The following is a 21649-nucleotide window of genomic DNA, read 5'->3' on the forward strand; positions in this document are numbered from 1 at the left end:
AACATCATAGACTGATGAAAACAAAGACAGAATTGATCAGTAAGCGCGTCACCCTAAGTGGTAATGACAGTGGTGGCTGTTGCTTACTACTTCATTCTGATGAACAACTGGTCAGCATCCATGCATTGGTTTTTATACCCTTTTTTTTACACATCAGCATATGCATGACCATATTTAATTTGATCTCAGTCCTCTCTCCAAATGTGGCTATCCAGGTAACCTTAACTAGGATTCTGAATGTTGACATTGCTATTTGCATCAGTATTTTGATCAGTATTTCCAGTGTGTCAAGGTAGATAGCTGCAAGGGTACATGTTACTCAAAAAAAAAAAACCCTAAAATTCCATTAAGCCTGTATTATTTTGTTCCTTTCAGTTGTTTATGAAAATGCTCTTATTGCTAAAGATTATAACCCGAGGTCACTTACTTATGCTAAGTCTTATGCTAACAAACTCTTAACTGCTAGGCCTCTGTGATGGGGTGTATCAACCCCGCACCCACGAAGGAGGAGGAGCATCTGTTGGCAACGCTGGCCCTGTCAATCATATCAGGGTGGAATAAGGGCTAGGAAGCAGGAAGTTCCTAGCAGTTGCTGGGCAGCTTTGGGAGAGAGCAGATGGCATCTGTCTTGCTCCCAAGGGAGACTCTGGGAAGCCTTCAAGGGAGTCACTCTCAGGAGGGTCATTTACCATCCCCCTCTCCTCTCCTCCCCATGCCTATCAGGAGACAATAAATCTCAAACACTGGCCAGGTCGGATAGGATGGGCAAGCCCCAAAGAGAGCCATCAGGCAGTTGGTGCCACTACCCTCTACCCCTTAGGGGATTACAGAATCTGAGCATATAAAAAAGGGACTAGGAGAGTGGGAACCAAGAGCCCCATCCCCTTCAAACACAGGTGGGATATTTAACTCAATTGGTACCACAAAGACCTATACTTAGGAAGATGGGGATGGCCTGTGGATTTTTCAGTGCTTGAACTGCAGAAGGCACCCATCAGCAGCCCAGGACTGGTGCCAGCCTTGCTTAGGCCTTAGTCTAGTGCCAAGCCTACCTTAATGATCTCCTACTTGTGTTTCGGCAATCCTGGCATCACTCAAAGCAAATTGCACACTGTGTATAAAATAAGCTTGTCTTATAACCTCTACAGGATTAGGTTGGGGCGTCCCTGCTCCATCCATTTGTCTTTGGTAACAGACTTTCACAAAGAAAGAAGCAGATGCGTGGGACAACCGAGGTGCATCATTCCTTCTGCTCTGCAGCCTGTTGTTTCCCAGGCCGTTTGACTGGCTGATTGAACCCACCTGGCTATGACATGTGTTCCTAATAAAAGGCTTAATTGGATACTTGCATGCCTTGGAGGAAGCTGGTACTGAGGTTATCTGGGGAAACAGCAGCAGAGGCTAAAGAACAAGAGCATTCTTGGTGGACTTAGAGCAATAGCTTAGTGTCATTTTACATCACTAACTCTCCCCCCCCTCGGGGTAACTTGCAAAGGCCTAAGGATGATCAGTATCTCACTGGGGCAAAGAGGATTCAAAACCCTTTCTGAGACTGGCAAATGTTGAGGGCTGGGAATCACATTGAGTTACTGTATTAACCTTATACCGCTGCAGACGTTGGGTTTGAATTTCAGTTTGGGTCATAGTTGAACTGAGTTTTGTAGTCTCTGCTTGGTGACAGTCGCAGAGTGGGTATCATGCAGAGTCACAAAATCAACCACCCATTTAGGGCTGCAAATCATCTGCAGCATGGCTGGGGACTGTGAAGCTGGAGAGGAATTGCATTAGAAACATAGCGTTAGAAAGGAACACAAGGGTTATCTAGGCTAATCCCCAACTAGAGGCCCAGCTTAAGCAAAAACAACCCCTTGGATTTTATTGGTATAGGGTTCTTGTACAACCGAAAAGCACCCCCAAAGCGCTCTTGCTCTCTGGGCATGTTCCCTTCATGCAACTTAAAGCATTAAATGCCAAAGAGCAGAATTGTTTAAAAGCACAAAGCAACAGAAGTAGTACTTCTGTCCTCAGAGCTTCCTAGCCTGAATTGCAGCTTCTCTCTTTCTCCCCTGAAGCTAGCCCTAAAAAGCTCCTATCCAGCTGACTAGGCTTAGCTGGATAGGAACACTTTCTGTTTGAGCCCATCTGTCATGCTTCCACCTTCTCCTCCTCCAAGTTTCTCCTCAATAAATACACATCAACCGTGAGGCTTACAAAGTTCAAAATAATAGTATCTGAAACCAAAACAATACTTTGTATTTCTTAAGAAAGTGTGCATCACCAGCCTAAGCAACCAGGTCATCTCATTGTAGCCTCTCCTTTTACTGTGTTTGTATCTATGGTATGTTAACATCTTGTCTGCCGTAGGCTGTGTTTAGAGTTGAGTGAAAATTAGAATTTCTGTCCCATGGGAAATTTGTTTTCATTCCAAAATAGGACACAAAGTTGAAATACTAAAATTTTTCACAGAATGAAAATTTTCGGTTTTGTAAATGGCAGAATGTTTTGTTAGTGCCTTTTTGGTCAAAATTAAAAATTTCAATGTTCCCAAACTGAACCATTTAGTTTTGCTTTGCTGAACTGACTCAAAATGTTTCATTTCAAGTCATTCCATTTTACCATGGCTGGACTATATCTCTTATGATACAACTGGGGCCATGTGACTCCCGTGATGCACCACGCTGCTTGGTCAAAGGGGCAATTGTGTAGCATCATAGAACATGTAGTCCGGCCATGGAGCCTGGCACATAAGAGGATGGGGGCATCAGGCATCTAAATTACAACTCCTGTGAGACAAGGCACTACAATAGGAAAATGCAGTTTAATGTTGAACCTACTCAAAACTAAATGTTGTGTGTCAGCGTCAGCAAACCCAAGTATTTTGAACTGACCTGAAACAAAATATTTTGTTTTGATTTTCCTGGAGGACATTTGAAAAAATTAGCAAAATCTTAATTTTTGCAAAAAAATTTTTTTGTTATTTTGCAGAAACTGCATTTTTCATCAAAAATAATTTAGAAGGAAAATTCCCAACATGTTCAAATTGTAACCATTTTGGGGAAGGAACACGGGTCTAGGTTCTGCTCTCGGTTACACTAGTGTGAATCTAGATTATACCAGAGAAATTAAGAGCAATATATGACCCATTGTCTTTTATTTATCAGTCAAACAGATGTTGTATTAATAAAGGTAAATGGGGCTGTGACACAGCATGTGATGGGAAGAAGTTACTAAATGGAGATCACCCCTATGAATTTTATGAACTAAACTACTTTCAATCCTTTGCTACTTGGTCATCTGGGATGCTTTTTACTGTTTGCTTCCTTTACGTTTTATAGGTGGTGAGAATGGGGCTCTTCTGCCTCACCTGGTTCCAATTTGAAGTGTGGAGCCTGAAAGCTTTCTATCACCCTGTCATTCTTGAGGCCATAATGAATCCTTGCCTCACTCCTCTCACACTTCTGCAGCTGCCAATCAGATGGGAGAGGGGGGATGAAAGCCCAGCTTCTTTTGAATGAGCTTGCTGAGTGGAAGCATTGTGAGAGGAACCATCCCCCAGAGACCTTGGGCCTGATGCTCTTCTCACTTACATTGGTATAAATCAGGAGTGCTCCGTTTAAGTTACACCATTGTAAAACTGGTGCAAGTGGAGAATAAGATTCTGTGATTGCATCCTCTCTAGACATCTTTGTGTATGACGCCTAGCACAATGGGGTCCTGGTCAATGACTAGGACACGTAGGTGCTATGCAAATACAGATAATTAATAATAATAAATCCAAGGTCTCCTGGAACTCAATTGCTTAATCTATATGGAAACAAGTGAGGTACTAAATTTTAGCATAAATAATTAGCTTACCCCAAAAGCTGTTACAACTGGTGGGGAGTTCAGCCTAACCCCATTAAAGGCACAGTCTCTCATGTGCCACTAAAATCACCATTGATTCTTGATTATTTTCATATTTCTTCCTCCCTCTGTCCTGAGTCTGCTCTTGAGATTTCCCTGTATACATCAACCTTGAAACATTTTCTCATGCAGGCAAACACCTTGATGGATGATGCTATAAAAGAAGCTAATAGATCAAAACTGTGTAAATTCTCTTCTTGCCTCTCCCTCCCCTCCCTGCTGAGGCAAAAATTAAATTTCAGCCAATCAGATCTATTCCAGTTGTAGCTGGAGGATGTTTTTGTTAGAGCCTTTACATGTTTCACAACAACTGAACCATTTTTCTATTCTGCACCAAAGAAACATACAAACCCTTCCCTCTGTCCTTTTGTCCTGGTGCCTATTCACCGAGGGGTCTCACTCTCCTTGAATTTCTCTTGCATCAAAAGTACATGGTGGGGCTTTGTGTGCAAAGCTGCTCCACGGAATGTGTTCTCGCAGAAGTGCCCCTTTCCATTATTGTTACCATCCAGCGGGCCGCCTTTCTTTCTTTCTTTCTCCCCTGTTCGTCTTGAGGTGGCTTCAGTGGTGTTTAATCCACTGCTTTCCTTGGTTTTCAGATTGAAGAATGTACCCTGAAGGGCAAGGAACAATGTCTAATGGGAGAGTGTAATCTTTCATCTCTTTCTCTGTCACAGTCTAATGTGATTCTAGGGCTTGCGATAGACTGGGCTGAAGTGAGACCTAAGTGGCAGGTGAGCCTTCAGTTAGCATCCTACACAGGAGTGAAATACAGCCATAATCTTTGACCTCTCTCTTGAGGCTTGTGTGATGTAAATGAATGACTGCTAACCATGGTGGGTCTCCTGATGCAGAGGCTTGCCCACTTAATTCCCTCCCATCCTAATTATTTCACCCAACATTGTAAAGAGCCATGAGGTGAACTCTGGTGTCTTTAGGCTTTGTTCAGAGTGCCACACAAACGCCTTTCTACTAATTTGGAAATCCCAGAATTAGAGTGATGTTCCTCCTAACAGCCAAAAGCCTGGGTATCTTAAAAGAATATGAACCGCTGGCAGTCCAGTTCATCACATTATTAAAAACAGGGCTGTATGTCACACTAAGATTTTAATTCTTTCGAAGAATTTATATTCATTACATGTGAAATGGAATAAACCCATCCCCTAATTCTCAAGTTCAGGGAAGAAACCATTAGCAATGATCGGAGGGGCAGCCGTGTTAGTCTGGATCTGTAAAAGCGGCAAAGGTGCCACAGGACTCTTTGCCGAATTAGCAGTAAATCCACTTTAAAAGCTTTGAGCCTTTTGGAGTTAACTCAGCCCACGCTGAAGCGGACTCTCTCTCACTGAAAGCAGACTTGGTGATGGCAATTTTTATTTCAACTCTATTGGCTTTGTTTCATTCATAATTCATGCATGAAGCAAGACAGAGTGTAGATCCCAGGAGTTCAGTTTATCCCCAAAGTGATAGGTTTAATTATAGCTTAGTTCAGGCAACATAAAAATGCAATACACATTTATATTGTATGTCCCTCCTCCCCCCGCTCCAGAAACTTCCCCCTTCCGGCTGAGCTGGGAGGCTAATATAACCTTTTTAGAGAAAACGGAAACAAGTAATTGAATAAACAGTAATTTATAATTGATGAAATCCATGCCACAAAGTCGTGCATTATAAGGTCAAAGCAGAGTAAATTTGAAACACAAAGCAGGCTATGTTGAAACAAAGTAGAGTGGAAACCAGAAATAGAAAGATAACTCACGCTTCCAAGGATTTGGAATTAGGAGATCTGGAATTAGGAGATCACTTTGTCCACTGTTTTATTTGTTTTTGCCTTCTATATGGAGAAGGGGTGTTTTAGTGGGAGGGGGGAGGTAAATTTCTTTGCAAAGAAAACTTCCTAGCAGCCCTTATTGCTAGCTCAATACCTCTTAATTGTGGAACAAGTTTTTAGGAGGTTTAACTGGTTGGCCCTAGTGGCATGACTGATATTAAGCATTTATGTGAATTCTGCCTTTATGGTGCAAGATAATTCATCCTCATTCTTAATGCTGTTTTGGACCTCTCTGACATAGATGACAGAAGTAACAACTTTAGATCAAAAAGAAAAGGAGGACTTGTGGCACCTTAGAGACTAACCAATTTATTTGAGCATGAGCTTTCGTGAGCTACAGCTCACTTCATCAGATGTTTAGATCAGGTTTACCTGTGTATTATATGGAGTATACAGACCATTAGGAATCAAGTTTGGCATAACTGTTAATCCAAAATTCACAGTTGGACAAGACCATGACAAGAGAAGACTGAGGGGGGACATAACAGTTTTCAAGTACATAAAAGGTTGTTAGAAGGAGGAGGGAGAAAAATTGTTCTTCGTAACCTCTGAGGATAGGACAAGAAGCAATGGGCTTAAATTGCAGCAAGAGAAGTTTAGGTTGGATATTGGGCAAAACTTCCTGTCAGAGTATTTAAGCACTGGAATAAATTGCCTAGGGAGGTTGTGGAATCTTCAGCACTGGGAATTTTTAAGAGCAGGTTAGACAAACACCTGTCAGGGATGATCTAGATAATACTTAGTCCAGCCTTGAGTGCAGGGGACTGGACTAGATGACCCCTCGAGGACCCTTCCAGTCCTATGATTCTATGATGGCAATGTATGAGGATTCAAGAAGACTTACCTGGAATCTCCTGTGAATCAGGATAAGCATTAGCTATGCAATACCCATTCCTGGATGTTTTAGTGAATGTCCAATGAGTTGGCTTTATCATTATTATTTTACACTGATCCCTATAAAATATTAAAGACAGGATTTTCAAAGCCCACTGAGATCAGGCCCCGTATGGGTGGGTATGTATTTGTACTCTGAATCTGAACCTGGAATTACGTGAATGCACACACATCAGAGTTCTGTGTATGCAAACAGCCAGACAGACATCTAGCAAAGGTAAAATTTTCACACACATGCATACAATATGAAGTGGGGGTGTGATTCCCAGTTCACATAGATATACTCGTGTTAGCTCTCACTGAGCTAACACACTAAAAATAGTAGTGTGGTCATGGTACACAGTAAGTGATGATATGGACTAGCGACCCTGGGTACAAACATGCCTGAACCCCCGGGTGTGTCCTCAGCATAGCTAGCCCAAGCTGCTGCTTGCCACTGCCGTGCAGTTGTGGCTACACCATATTTTTAGCACAGTAGCTCAATAACAGCTAGCATGAACATATCTGTGTGAGCTAGGATTGTACCCCTAGCTCCATGTGTAGAAATATCCACAGAGATGGTAATAGCATGTGCAGATTAGAAATGCTCACACACTTTTCCATGAAGTCCTAGACATTTTGTGCTTTGAAAAATCAGGTCCTACATAATAATGCCCCATATGTACCTCTTATTATAGGATTTCAAAGTGCATCATATATCTATTAGTCAAGTCTCACATCACTCATGTGAAATCGATGATTTTCATTTGACTCCAGGTAATCATGTGACATACGTGACTTATTTATTATGTACATTTTGGAGACGGATAAACTTACACCAACTGTGATTGTCCACAGCCACACAGTGAGTCAATGTTACACCTAGAAATAGAACCCAGGGATCCTAGCTCGCTGCTGTAAGAGCCCAAGAGTCCAACCTCACCTCTAACATACTAAGAAATTAATAAATAAGTCTCCAGGTTCTTACCATCATTTCAAAGACACAGGAAGTTATAAAAATTTGCATCAAAGATGCTTATCTCTGTCACAGTGATTAAATTTTAAATACCTGTCCTTGCCCAATTGTATTGTGATGTTCAGCTTTAAGGCTCACGGATCAAGCGAACAATGGATGTTGGTGCAAACTAGAAAACAGTGGGACACTTTGTCATCCTGACATTAGCTGGCCCTACTTCCTATCATTCCAGTTCTCTTTAGATCCTCAGTGGACAACAGACTGTAGGTCACTAATACCTAGGACTGGAGATCAGAGATGCTGGAATGAAAGAGGGAAGACATGAGAAATTAACAGACACAGCATGCTAAGGATAAGAGCATCATATTTTTTTGTAAAAGTAGCTATTTCAATGAATCTAAATAAGTGTCTTCAAAGTATTTATCTTTAATCTGATGATCTCTTAATTTACTTATAAATATTTGCTTTGCTTAGATACTTTAGAATCTTAGCTCCTGGATAATTCACTGAAGTTCAGCCTGAGAAGAGGTAAATGATCTTTGGACCTTTGAGGAGAGGTAACAAAGGAGGATCTGCACCTTAATCACACATGAGTTCTCCGTTCTAGGGATTGACCAAGAGATCCTATCCATAGGATGGTGCCAGCACTCTGACTTCAGTCACCCAAAACTTGAAGAGCATGGACCAGTGACACACTAGAGGGACCAATGGGAGAATCTTGCATGGAGAAATGCTCATAAGTGATTTGGAGTGTAGTCCCACAAATAGCTTTTATTTGTCCCTTATCTAATAGCCATATATATTGCCTAATATAATAAAGGATTATGGCTTGCTGCCTTTATTCAGCACCATGGTCAGCTCCAGGTACATTTCTCTCCCTCAACAAACGCAAATTTAAACAAGTAAAAGAAAACAAACACCCCCAAAACGAAAAAAGATATGTGTCTTTTTTCCCCTGTTAACACAATACAAACAAAGAAAAGCAATCGGAAGAAAACACTTATTCATTCTTCTTCTCTCCTATGCCTGTAGAGAGCAGAGGCACCACTTAAACAGGTAACTCTCTAAAAGCTCGCCATGCATAATTAGTTTTGTATGTGGTGTGGTTTTGTGATTGCCATTGCAACTGATTGGCTTCTTTTCTGAGTAAAGTCAACTGTAGTTAATGGAGACTAAGGGGTAAAGTAGCCCTCTCTTGGAAACTACGCAGCAGGAAAATGAGTGATGAGAGCTGTCTCTCCATCACGGCAGTGCTGGACTGTACCCCCCATGGAATGAGTCACGGCTCAGGAGAGCAAACTGATGATTCTGTTGTTGCATTTAACTTTTAATAGGAAGTTTAAAAGAAATAGAAGGTTTGGTGGTGCTGTAAAAATTACTTAGTTTCCTCCAGCTAAGGTGTTTCTTGTCTTCAGAGAGCTGCAGCACACAAGCAAGTCTTATAATCCCTCAATAGAAATCTCATTATTCTGCCTTTGTTTTCTGGTGTGATGTATTTTTCTGTCATATTAAAAATGAATGAATTCCACTTTCTGAGTCCTCTCATGCATCATTCTGTCTTCCCTTGGACTGAGCCATCATTTGCCACATTCTAACTCTTGTTAAAGAGCATTGAGTTTACGGTGGAAAACAAATAATTGTGGCTCACAATAACTTTAATAATGTGGTTAGTGTCAACCAAGATCTTGCTAACTGGAGTGTTATGTAAGGACATCATGCTAGGTACGGAGGAGATATTTGATCAACAGAAAGCAGAGCAAAATATAAATCTGCTGAACCAGGATCATTCTGTTAGGGCCAGATTCTTCCTTCCTTACTCAAGCTGGGTATTTTGTTGCCACTGAACATGAGGACAACAGGGTCTGGCACATTTTAGAGCTTCTGGGAACTGTCCCCAAAGTGGTGAGCCTCTGTTTGGGGTTTTTTTAAAATTGTTTTGAGGTTCTGAGGTGATGGTCCACTTTAGTTTTGAAATTTCAAGTCTGTTTTCTTACTTTAGGCCTGACTCTGGGCAATGAGCAATGTGTAAAGTGCACCAAGACAGGAGCAGCTCCAGGAGGCATTGTGACCCCAGAGACACCCCACTGAATTACTTTTCCTTCCCCACTTCCTCACAGGAGATAGTAATTTAAAGCTGGCCTACACTACCCCATGAATTATGACACACCACCACTGGTTCAGCTCCTCTGGCCGGTGAGTTAAGGAGGTGGAGTCAAGATCCTGCCTATTTCCCACCCAACCTGTTTCTGGGAGGGAGTAAACAGCCCCAAATTCTGCTGTGCACCTGGACCCAAGATCTGGGAGCCCCAGCAGGGCTTTAAGAGGTGTGGGGTTTCTTCTTACTCTCTTGTATGGACATGGATTCTGACTCTGCATCTTGCCTGAAGTGTCCTCACTGTTACTTCCAATCATTTCTCCATTTCCAAGTCTAAGAAAGTTCAGTGTCACTACATTAAACAGCCAGAGTATTCCCACATTTATGGTTAATTTCAAAACTAATTGTCCGTCTCGTCTACCTACAAAGCAAAACAGAACTTGGTCCCATTCTCTTGATGGATAATACCAAGGTAGTTATCTCTTAACTTACCCCCTAAAGGGTTGACCATGTCTACAGGATGATTTAGCTAATGAGTTCTCCTCCCCTTGCATCCTGTTCACTAGTGAAATCAGTATTCTTCCGTGTGTCTATTTGACTGCTACTGTAGAAGGGATTGTATGAAGTGGATACTGTCTGGCAGATGGTATCAGTACTTCTCAGGCATCCTCATCAAAAATAAATGTTTCCAGTCCTTATGGGGAATAAAGCCTTCTAAATGTGACCTCAAGCAGTGCTGTCTGCAAACAGGCAACCTGAAACAATAGCTCTTGGAGTGGTGTGTACATAAGGTGTGAATGACTCATCTCAGTCAGGTGTTAACTCTGAAGCTTGGTGATTACAGTTTAAATGGCAACATTGCTATGTTATTACAGTACTGATTATGTTAGCAGAAGTATCCTGCTGCTCTGGGATTTTTGGCAAGAATTTAGGGAGAAATATGCCACCATAGTCTGACTCCTGCATTGCATACCTTACAGCAAATTTTACTTGGTTTCACCATTTCAGTGGTGACTGCTGAAGTCTGGCTGTAAAAGTGCTGAATGATTTCTTCTCTCTGTTTTCCAGCTGGTGGGCTTTGTCTATGCCTGTTACGTTGTCAGTGTTTTTACAGAAGAAGAGGACAGCTGTAAGTATTCATCAACAGATTCCTGGGCAACCGTTTTTGTAAAAAAACTCTCTCTCTCTCTCTCTCTCTCTCAAGGATGTTGTCCGGTGAGCTAGTGCTCTAGGCCATCAGCCAGTGAATGAGGGAGAGGAAGGTCAGGGGAAGTGAGGTGACATTTTCTTATCAGTCTTTCCATCTCACCACATAAATGGCATCACTGCAACATCTGCCTGACAAGGACAATTTACCGTGAGATCCTCTCCTCTGTCTTGAACTCCCATAGTCCTCTTCTCTGATTCTTTTAGCACAAAGGTTTGGCTTTGTCCACTGATCATGTTTGGGTATTAGAGACAGAAACAAGGGAGCGATTCTCCTTTTACACTGGTGTTGATCAGGAATAATGCCACTGAGATTTGTGGAGTATCAACAGTGTAAACTTGGTGTAAGTGAATGGAGAATCAGGTCCAATATGTTCAACTGAGCAAGAAGGCCATGCCCTGTGCACTTCATGATATAAGCTTAGGATAAAATAAAGGGCAAGAATATTTACAAATACCTGAACTGAGCATTTAACTTGCAAAACAGAGGTGGTCCTGTACCTGGATTGTAGAGAAGATGAATGAACTAATTCTCCTTCTGCTTGATCTGCAATTCTCTTAGGTACTTAGGGTTCAATTTTACAGTGCCAAAGGAAAGCAGAGAGCCAAAGGAAAGCCACTTTGATTATAAGGTCAGCTGGATTTACCCACCTACATGTAGCCTTTTCCTGCATTTCCAAAACTCCCATTGAACCCCATGATTTTAGGTGCACAAAGATTGGGTCCATAGATTCTAAGTAGCAGTATGGGATGTTCTCTTTAGAAGCGTGTTTCTTTGGGTTGCATCTAAGGGACAGATCCTCAGCTGGTGTGAGTCAGCATAATTCTGTTCAAGTCAATGGACCTACACCCATTTACTTCAACTGAAGAGCTGACCCAAAGGCTTTATATACCACTGTTACTTCTTTGAGGCTTCTAGCCCTTTACATTAATGTGAGAAGCTTTATCCTATAAAGATTCGCTGCCAAGGGTGTTTGCTGAAAAATAATGGGTTTGAATTAGATGTTAGAAGGTAAGTGAGAAAGTTTATTTCAAATGGGTTTAATGAAATATACTACTAGTCTGGCTTGCCCTCTCTATTTATCTCTTGCTTCCTGCTTGGCTGTCTCGACCATAGTGCCTTTACTGATTACTTGCTTAGAGCTAGGCTAGCTGTTTAACAACGGCCTGTATTATAAGTAATGAAAAAACAAGGTTTGCTCCATCATCTTTTCCCCTCTCTCACCAAGAATGTCATCTGTATGTATTGCCCAAGGGGCTTTAAAGTCAATGTTACTTTTAATATTATTTTTTAAAACATTGTTTAAATACAATGGTTTCATCACCAGAAGCCATTACAAGTAGAATGAATGATTTAGAAACGTATTGCTGCTAATTTCAGAATTTTTAAAATTCCGCTCTATCCCAGTTTCTCAGGCTCAGAGCTGAAATGCCAGCTTGAATAATTAACAATGACACACCATCAATATTTTGCAGTCACAGCATTAGATCCTTTCAGTGACCTGAACAAATTTGAGTTGCGTTTTAATTTTCTCTTCCATTTGTGGTTTCTTTTAAATGTTCCTTTGATGTGCAGCATGAAGTAATTATGAGTGCTGAGAAACTTTAATCAGGAGGCCAGGGCTAACGTGATTTTCATGAGAAAACACAGCAATGGGATCCACTAACACTGGATTGTGGGCAAGAGTGTTTTAGATGTGCTAATGCACCATAATCTATGGATGGTAGCACCAGTGAATTATGATCAGGATTTTATAAAGTGATTAGGATTTTGGGTGCCTCAGTTGCTAGATGCCAAACTTGAGAAAACTTATCTTCAGGGAGCGGGCGATAGGCATTTGCAGAAAAACAGGTCTCTTTAATATCTCTGGTGTTGGACACCCAAAAACAGAGGCAACCAAAACCGCTAGTCACTTTCAAAAATCTTGGCCAATTATTATTTTTGAAGTTATCAGGAAACATTTTGAAAAGCACCTAACTGATTTGAGTGCCTAAATCTTATTTTTCAAAAGTGACTTAGGCAGGTAGATGCCAGATTTTTAAAGGTATTTTGAAATCCTTGAGAGTTAGGCATCTGAATTCCTTTAAAATCTGGCCCTAAGAGCCTAAGTATCATTGAAAGTCATTGGGATTAGGGTCCTATGTCGTCTATGTGCTTTTGAAAATTTTACCTATATTCTAGTCATTCCAATGTCACAACAGCAGTGTCCTGCTGTCTGTCAGAACAAAGATTTTGATAGTTGCTGGGAAGTTCAATTTCTAAATATTTTTAAACATATTTGTAATGTTTTTCATGCTTCTCTTTCTATTTTAGGTTGTGTGTGTACAAAATATTTAATAAAATTACTAACAACCTTTAAAAATATGTAACTGAAGCTTAAAAGTGCCACCTTCGGGAAAGAAAAATTGAATGGTTATATGGTTAATGAGAATATCCAGAGTTATATTTTTAAAAAATATGTTTGGAAGGGACATCAACTTTCTTACTTCAAGGCGTAAACCACATTCTAACTGATGGGGTTTAAGAAGAAACTTTCCCTATGGAGAGAATATTCTGTAACTTCCTACGCTACTTGATATTATAGTCACTGTAGGAGATCAGATACTTGGCCTGCATGGAGCATGTCTGATCCAGTCCGGCATTCTCTATGAGAATCTTTCTTAAGTTGAACATCTACAAAATGTCATAGGTAGACTTGTCAAAGAAGCCCAAGAGAGTTAGACACCCAAGCCCCACTGAAATTTAACTCCCATAGGTTCCTTTGAAAATCCTAACCTTAATCTTTAAATATATTGTTGGAGCCACATAGTCTAAAAATATGATTAATTTTAGAAGAACCCTGAGAGATTCTCCTAATCAGATCATCTGGAAAACTCTGATAGTGGGCTGTGGGGAAATTATTTCGTAAAAAGTCCCTTGACTAGTTCCATTGTCATTATTTGAGCATTGGGGAAAGGAAGCATTTTAGATATTTTTATGGATTTAAAAAAAATCAGATTGAAGAAAACTGAAAACCACCAAGTTCAGGGGCACTGGGATGGTTTACAATAAACCGGTTGCTGCTATCGCTTTCTTGTTTTCCTAAAAGCAAGCAAATCGCCCTTGGGGAGACAACCTTCAGAAGTATTGCTTGCTCCCTGCTTTCATGCAGACATCCACTCCCTTACCATCACTCAGAGTCTTTCTGTTAGCACATTTCTGAATGGCCACGGTCTGCTTTTCCTCTCATGGCTGATACGCTGTGACACAACGTGATGATGATTTGAAGTGGGGAGGGGTACCTCAGGGGTTCCCTACCCCCATGTTTGAAAATTCTGCAGTAGCTGGAGTTCACACACTGAACGGTTTCCTTTCCCAAGAGGTCTAGGTCGAGTGGTCTTTATAAGCAGAATTTTCCAGTCTGTATTAGGTCCCAAGTATATAAATAAGTGCCAAACAAAGGCTGTTGGTAATCATCTTTCTGTTCTTTGCACCATTTTATGTTACGTCATGCCATGCACCAGCTTTCCTGTCACCATCCCTGCCATATGTTTTTTATTTATTTATTATTATTTGGGTTTTGATTTCTTTCAGTTGATTTCATTGGTGGATTTGATCCATTTCCTCTCTACCATGTCAATGAAAAGCCTACCAACCTTTTGTGCAAGCAGACGTACCTGTAAGTATTGGCATGTGGTGCCTCTCAGCTTGGTGGCTCAGGGTTGCTCCATTTACTCTCTAATAGGTGGATTTCTCTAGCAGGTGTTCCCTTGTCAGGGTTTGACACTTAGCAGGGGCAGACCCCTGGGAGGAGTGAAGTCGATTTCTTTCAACCTTAGGGTGTGGCTGGGCTCAAGCTGTGAATGCTAGTGTGCCATCCTTGGTTTCTAATATGGCATCAATACGGCCTCTTATGATGGAGTAAATTCTAATCCCCCGTGCTAAGTTTCGGTAAGAGAGCTCTGTGCAAGGTAACTGTGTGCATGTTATGGAGAGGGTGGCAGAGAATCCGCCCCTCCCCACACATAGAGGCAAAGTAGGGAGCACTTGCCTAGCTATTAAAATTACATCTCAGCTCTGTGCCCAGCCAGTCATAACACAGAGTTTTAGTTCATTACATCTGTGCAGTTCCACTCGAGGCCTTTGCCAGTCCCCCTCCTACAAGCCCTCTGCTATGGAGTGACCCCCTAAAGACTTGGCTCCATGACATGCAGAGGCTGGCATGGTCTCCCTGTGTAGATTCTCCACTTCTCAGCCACCCTGTGCAGTGGAAAGTGGGCATTTCCCCCATGTCTGGGTGTTTTCTGGTTTACATGCAGGATGATACAGATTTGGCCTTGTGAGCTCATTTTGCTGGAATTCTGTTTCCCATAGAAAGAGTGGCTTATACATACAGTCCTTGTAGTAGAGCTCGGGCAAAAGACAAGTCACTTCACAACCATCCCCCTCACACTCCTACCCTAGATCCATCACTGAATTCTAACTCCTGTCCTCTGATAATCCCCATTTTGTTTTTCATTGCACAAGAGCAATGTGCGGTCCACTTGAGAGCTTGCGGTCCACTATTGTGCGGTCCACTTGAGAGCTGCTTCTTAATTAGATACTTACATTGAAAGGCTAGTATCATCTGTGGTTACAGCTACAGACATTGAATGTCCCTTACTCTCTGCATGGACTCTTCAGGAGAGCACCGCAGTGTGCGGAAACCCTTAAGGGAGGATGATTTTAAATCTAATGCTATAGCAGAGTTCTCCCAAAAAACAAAAGGCGAGGGAGACGTGGGGCTGGAAGGAGGAAATTGATCTTAAAACAGGTCTGGGCAGATGCTCCTAAAATGCATATGTGCAGGCGCACTCCGACTCCCTGTGTCACCGCTGCACAAGCCCAGAAGAACAGGTGAGCTTTGAAGAGAAGTTCAGTTTCTCATAGCTAAGGGGCTCCGTGGCCTTCTGAGGAGGGATGGTGCTGGAGATGAAATATCGATTTTTTTCCCTCTCACTTTGTCATTGTGGGATGGGATTTTCCTGCATCTTTGGAAGCTGCAGGGTTCCTGGGCAGCTCCTTGATTTACTGACCTGGTGCAGTGGAGAAAAACTGCACTTTTGCACACACAAAAAGAGATGAGGTTGCTTTTTTCTTAAAAATAGTTATATAGTTATGTGGATGGAAGACTTCACTTACCAGTGTTGGCTTCTTTCACAAGCTGGAGCAGCCTGGAGAGTGTCAATGTAAGTTTCCTTACAAAACCCCACTAGTGTAGAAAGCCCCTATTTGGCTTCAAGAGTAATACAGTCTTCATTCCATTTCCAATCCATGATCCTCCGAGACTGTACACAGGGCTACTGTGCTGTTTACTTTGGGGTGTGCGGTTAGCTACCAAGCACTGGATAGACAGCACCCATATATTTCACAATAGGCAGCAGCTTGTAATGACTTCTGCTTACTACCAGTCTGGGCTCTTACCCCTCGTCCATGCACACCTTGCAGGAGGGGGAGGAGAAGGAGCTGGACACAAAGAAGGAACAATTTCTATATACTGATGCTAGAGCATCGTGTAATCTGGGAGTAACGGGAGCCCAGGCCTCATTATTGGGTTCTTTTCCTGGGAGAGCCATATCTTTATCATAGTTCTGTAATAATTGAATGGTTTCTTATCCACTGTTCAGGTATCTCATAACCTGCTTTGGAGGGTGCACATCAGTAAATGCTTCTGCCTTCCTCCAGAATTAACATTTAGTGGCAGCTGAGCAACAGGGGCACATGCTTTTTAGCTTATTTATGTTTTGGTGATTGCTACCTGGGAGAATCCAAATTCCTTTTCAATGCTAGTCAGTCGAAACAAAGCCCCATGCTGGACTGGTGTTTGCTTTTTTGGATGGAATCACTCTACCCTCACCACAGTCAGCCATTCTTTCTATAATGGGCTCACCCCAGCCCTCTCTGTAATGGAATCACCCCAATCTCAACCTCTCACTGTAATGGGATTACCCCCTTCACCCCAGTTTTACCTGCCCTTTTCCTGATGGGATCACTTACCATCCTATCCTCCCAATGCTCTCTTTCTCTGAACCTGTTTTCTATTGTCTCCTTCTCTCTCTTCCCCGCCTCACTGAATATGCTTCTGAATTCTCACAGCACCTTAAGGCCAGAAGGCACCATTAGATCATCTTACATAACACAGGCCAGAGAACCTCACCCACTGAATTCTGCATCAAGCCCGTAATGTCTTTTTAAGCTATAGCGTATCTTTTAAAAAAGGACACCAAGCCTTGATTTAAAAACTTCAAATGATGGAGAATCCATCATGACCCTAGGTAACTTGCTCCAATGATTAATTGCCCTCACTATTAAAAATTTGTACCTCACTTCTAGTCTGAATTGGTCTAGCTTCAACTTCCAATCTTTGGATTTCATTATGTCTTTGCTACATTAAAGAGCCACCAACTATAAAATCTCTTCCCCGCGTAGGTACCTTGATCAAGTCACCTCTTAACCTTCTCTTGGATAAAATAAATAGATTGAGCTGCTTTTAATTGTGATTGTGGGCTTCCAATTAGCCGAGAATACTCTTACAACCACTAGCTGTTTGTTAGTTCTCTGTTTAAAAACCCCACTGGCATGCTGCATCGTTGCTTACAATTGCAATATTTAAATATGTTTAGTTTTTAAACTAAAAACTTTGCCACACATACACAGCAACAAGTCGTTATAAATACATGCATGTTACAATTATTTCTATTTCAATCTGCACTGGCCGTAAGGATTATTTTGGGGGGTGTTTTTTTATTAAACTGCTTTTGAATACAAACAGAGTCAACAGAGCGTGGAAAAAATATTGTAAAGGTTTACTGTGAAAGTCAGTTGCCCTTAATCAATCTAATTGCTGCTTGCCCATCAAGGGGTTGCACTAATTGTTAACTTTAATACTAATATTTTAAGGAATGTGGATACAAGGCTTGTTAGGACTGGAGGGTTTTCAGTGCATGAGCATCTGGGTCAAAATATTAAAGAGTAGGATAACAAAGGAGTTATTGAAAACTCAAAGCAACCCTCTCCCCAGGCAGAGTCAGAGAGCATTCCCAGCCTAATAAGCTTTCATGAATGAGGGATAGGAGGCTCAACAGTTTTATCCTTCATTAGCTAAGGCTGAAATTCAGGCCATGTCTCTTTGCAACACTGTCTTCTTTGGGGCTCATGTGGAGAGGCTGCTCCATGCTGAGTGCCGGCTCAGGGCCATTTTACAGTACTTAAAACTACTCGTCAACAAGGTCTTTAACCTGAAACAGTTCTTGCCAGGTGGAGCACGTGGAGTGCTCTTGTGATGATGTTAGACCCATCATGACCCATTGCCATCACTTCAACCCTGTTGTGTCAGAGCCAGTCCATTTTTGTTTGTTCAAGAGAGACCATCCTTATCCTTTGAGTTTGTGAAAAGATCTCAAAGTGGAACTGCCATTGAGCACCTCATTTTAGATCAAAACTGTCTCAAATTTATTTCACATTGGAAACTGCTCCCACAGGGGCCTGGAACTGGGCCTGGGTTTCCACAAGAGGTTCACAAGTGCTGGAGAACCTATCTACAAACTTGGTCTGGTTCTATTACAACTGCACATTTCCACCAGCTTTTGGGTTTCAGTTGTGAGTATCTAGCCCAGTTTTACTGACAGTTACTGAAGCATAAAAAAAACTAAATACATTATTTTTCTATATGTGTCACCTGTTTTGTTGCTAAAAGTTACCGTCTTCATATCTAACACAGTGGAGCAGTCCCTGCTGTGTAAGTGTGGCTGTTAGGCAGCAGCTGGTTGCCTGAGAGCGAGGCAAGCCTGTCCTTTAACAGCTGGAGGAACAGGAGTACTCCACCCATCTCTGGGTCCCACTGGGTAACCACTGACCAATCCCACTGTGCTTCAGACAGTTCTCTAATATTGAGCACGGCAACACCAACACTGACCCCACAGGCAGCTGCCCATATGTAGCATTTGAGGAATGGCTAATGGGAATAGAACCCATAACATGCAGGTGTACTCCCTGGGTTAAAGCAGCACTGTACTAGGTCACCTGCTACCTGATAGACACACGAGCAGTTCTGCCTTATCACAGCTACACAAAAAAGGCAGTCCTCACAACCTCAGAGGCCATTGTATATTAGAGATAGGCCCAAGGTGCAAACTCAGCTCCAGTTTCTAAAAAAAACCCAAAATATACAAGTGCTGCCAGGAGTATTTGGATCCACCACTTTGGTTCAGGCCTATCTTTAGTTTAAGTGCATATAAGGTTTGGATATATCAGGTGAGCAGCTCTTAGAGGACTAGCTCCCTTTCCCATACTGGGATCTAGGGAGAGTGCAATCATATTCAGCTCTGGTTTGAAGCATTCAAAAAAATCAAGTTAGGAATTGTTGAATTGTTGTTTTTTTTAAATCATTGTACCACACCTGCTGGTTGTTGCCTCTGCAGTGAGTTTAATTGCAGAGGTTTCATCTGGCTTAATTATTGCATTTTCTACCTCATATATATACACACACACACATTTTTTTCCTTGCTGTTTCAGTGTAGCCTTAACATTTCACAATTGTGGGGCATTTCATGACATTAAATAGTCAGGTGAGCTTGTAAGAGCCTAGCTCCAGAAGCAATAATACAAGTTTCACATTCCTCCAGCTTTGCCAGCAGAGCATGCAAAGTCCTAGGGCCAGATTTTCCAAGGTATTTAGGCACCTAAAGATGCACAGAGGCATGGAGTGGGATTTTTAAAAGTGCCTAGGAGCCTAATGCCCCACAATAGGAGTTAGGTGCCTCTCTACGTGTCTAAGTATTTCTTAAAATCTGGCCCTAGTGGTAGAGATAGTTGATTTTCAAAGCTTGCAAGTTCCATAGATAGACCATCCAGTGTACATTCAACTGTCCTGCAGAACGCATATGTATATGGGGTGCACTACTGGAGAACAAAAGTTCTTTTGTGCTTACTGATTCAATACTGTTTAAACTGTCGTATGCAGAAAATTTCACCTTTGCCTTCTGAGTTGATAGATTTCCCCCTCCCCCACAGGCCTGCATAAGTGAGGAAGATCCACAAGCTTGATAAACCTCTTACACCCAGCAAACAAAGGCGCTGCAAGAAATGAAGCCATCCTTGGTCTGGATCTGTGGCAGAAGAAAAGCTAGGATAATGAAATCCATTCCATGTCAGTTTTTTTACACAATGAATGTACATTGATGAATGACCTCTAGGTTTGTTTTCAGTTTGTGAGTGTCCTGATGAACTGTTAGTCCATGGATAGGACAGGCTTGGCTGAGATGAACACATCCAAGGGGAACCCTTCACTATCTCTTGAGCATCAGAGTTGAACAGCTGGGAACTTCTTCCTTCCACCATGGATCTATAAAGAATAAAGTCCTGCCAATCCCGGTGGTTCAGGCTTCAACAGTTTTGTAGTTTACTTTTTTTTTTTTTTTAAAATGGACAAAGCCCCCAACACAATCTCATCCCTCCCTACCTCTGGGGGACAGGGAGGAGGCTATTTGCATTTACTGAGAATTCACCACTCTTTGTAACCGAAGGATTTGTCCACATGGGAAGTGTGGGTGGCCCAATTTCAGCCACCAGGGCAGCTATGTTGGTGAAAAAGTCCTAATTGTAGACGAACAAAGCCATGCTTTGCTCCTGGTACATCTTAGCCCAATTTCAAGGCTAGGTGAGCCACACCAGTGCACACTGTAGTTTACAGCAACTGTGTCTGTGTACACTCAACTTACACTGCTGCTCCTGCTGTAGGCAGAGGCGAAGGCCAAATTCTTCATGCATTAGAGACCTCTCGTACAGACCCACAAGGCAGTCAGATTTACTCCAGGAGCGGTCTGAGCCAAGAGGTCCATGTGGGAATTTGTGGAGAAGAATTTTATTTTAAGGGGGTGGGAGAAAGATAGAGGGGATACACATCACTGTAATTAAATTGCATCATTGGCCACAGTAATTAAAAATAAATACAATAACCATCTACTGGAACAGGTTTTTTGTTTGTTTTTTAAAGCAGTTGCCTCTCCTAACTGTGTAAGGATCAAGGCCTGAGAAGGAACCCTACTGTGGAGCAAAGTAGTCCTCTACTACCGCGGTCACAACCTGAGCCATCAGCTTGTCTCACTAGTATAGACCCAAGTGCAATTATATTGTTCATTATTTTAGATCAGTTCAGCAAGACAATCTGCTTTTTTGTACAAAGGGGAAAAATGAGTGTTAAGAGCCGTTAAACAAGTGAAGCCACATTTGGCACAAGGGAGAGTTCCTTGTTTCTATTTCATTGAATTAGAGTGTTCCCTGTTAATGTCCATGAAAGAAGATAGGTAGAGTTAGGGTGGACCTGCAAAGCAAGCATGCTGCAGGTGTGGTGTGGATAGGAGGATGAGTGCTAACAGAGTACAGTGAGTCTCTGCTAACCCCCACCTAGGGTGTCTCTACACTGCAGCTGGCAGGCAATGTCCCATGCCAGGAAGACAGACTTGCGTTGCAACCCTAAAAGTAGCAGTGTGGATGTTGTGGCTCAGGTGGCAGCTCAGGCTCTTCAGCCCGCCCGCCCCCCTACATCTGACCTTGAGGGGCTAGGCTGCCTATCTGATGGAGCTGGAATGCCCACACTGCTACGTTTTGCAATAGAGCTTGAGCCCTACTAGGGCGAGTCCCTCTACCTGGGCTGGGCTGCTCCCTCCCAGCTGCAGTATAGACCTAACTTTAAATTCCACTGGATAGCTAAATACTAGACTGAGTAGGTGCCACCTTTTAAATCCA

At 42.1% G+C, this 21649-nt stretch overlaps 1 protein-coding gene across 2 annotated transcripts in view; it reads left to right on the forward strand.

Moving 5' to 3' along the window:
- NKAIN4 (sodium/potassium transporting ATPase interacting 4) overlaps window positions 1–20864 on the forward strand; it is an 82320-nt gene extending 61456 nt beyond the window's left edge. The window contains exons 5-7 of one of the 2 annotated variants that reach the window (XM_073308701.1): window positions 10747–10807; window positions 14459–14543; window positions 19916–20864. In XM_073308701.1, coding sequence (XP_073164802.1) covers window positions 10747–10807; window positions 14459–14543; window positions 19916–19925 — 156 coding nt within the window. In that variant the 3' untranslated portion in view covers window positions 19926–20864. The remainder of the gene's footprint in view (window positions 1–10746; window positions 10808–14458; window positions 14544–19915) is intronic. The other variant, XM_073308702.1, reaches the window with a different exon arrangement.
- Window positions 20865–21649: the final 785 nt, after the last annotated feature.

This window comes from Lepidochelys kempii, chromosome 13, assembly GCF_965140265.1.
Source record: "Lepidochelys kempii isolate rLepKem1 chromosome 13, rLepKem1.hap2, whole genome shotgun sequence".
Taxonomy (NCBI): Eukaryota; Metazoa; Chordata; order Testudines; family Cheloniidae; genus Lepidochelys; species Lepidochelys kempii.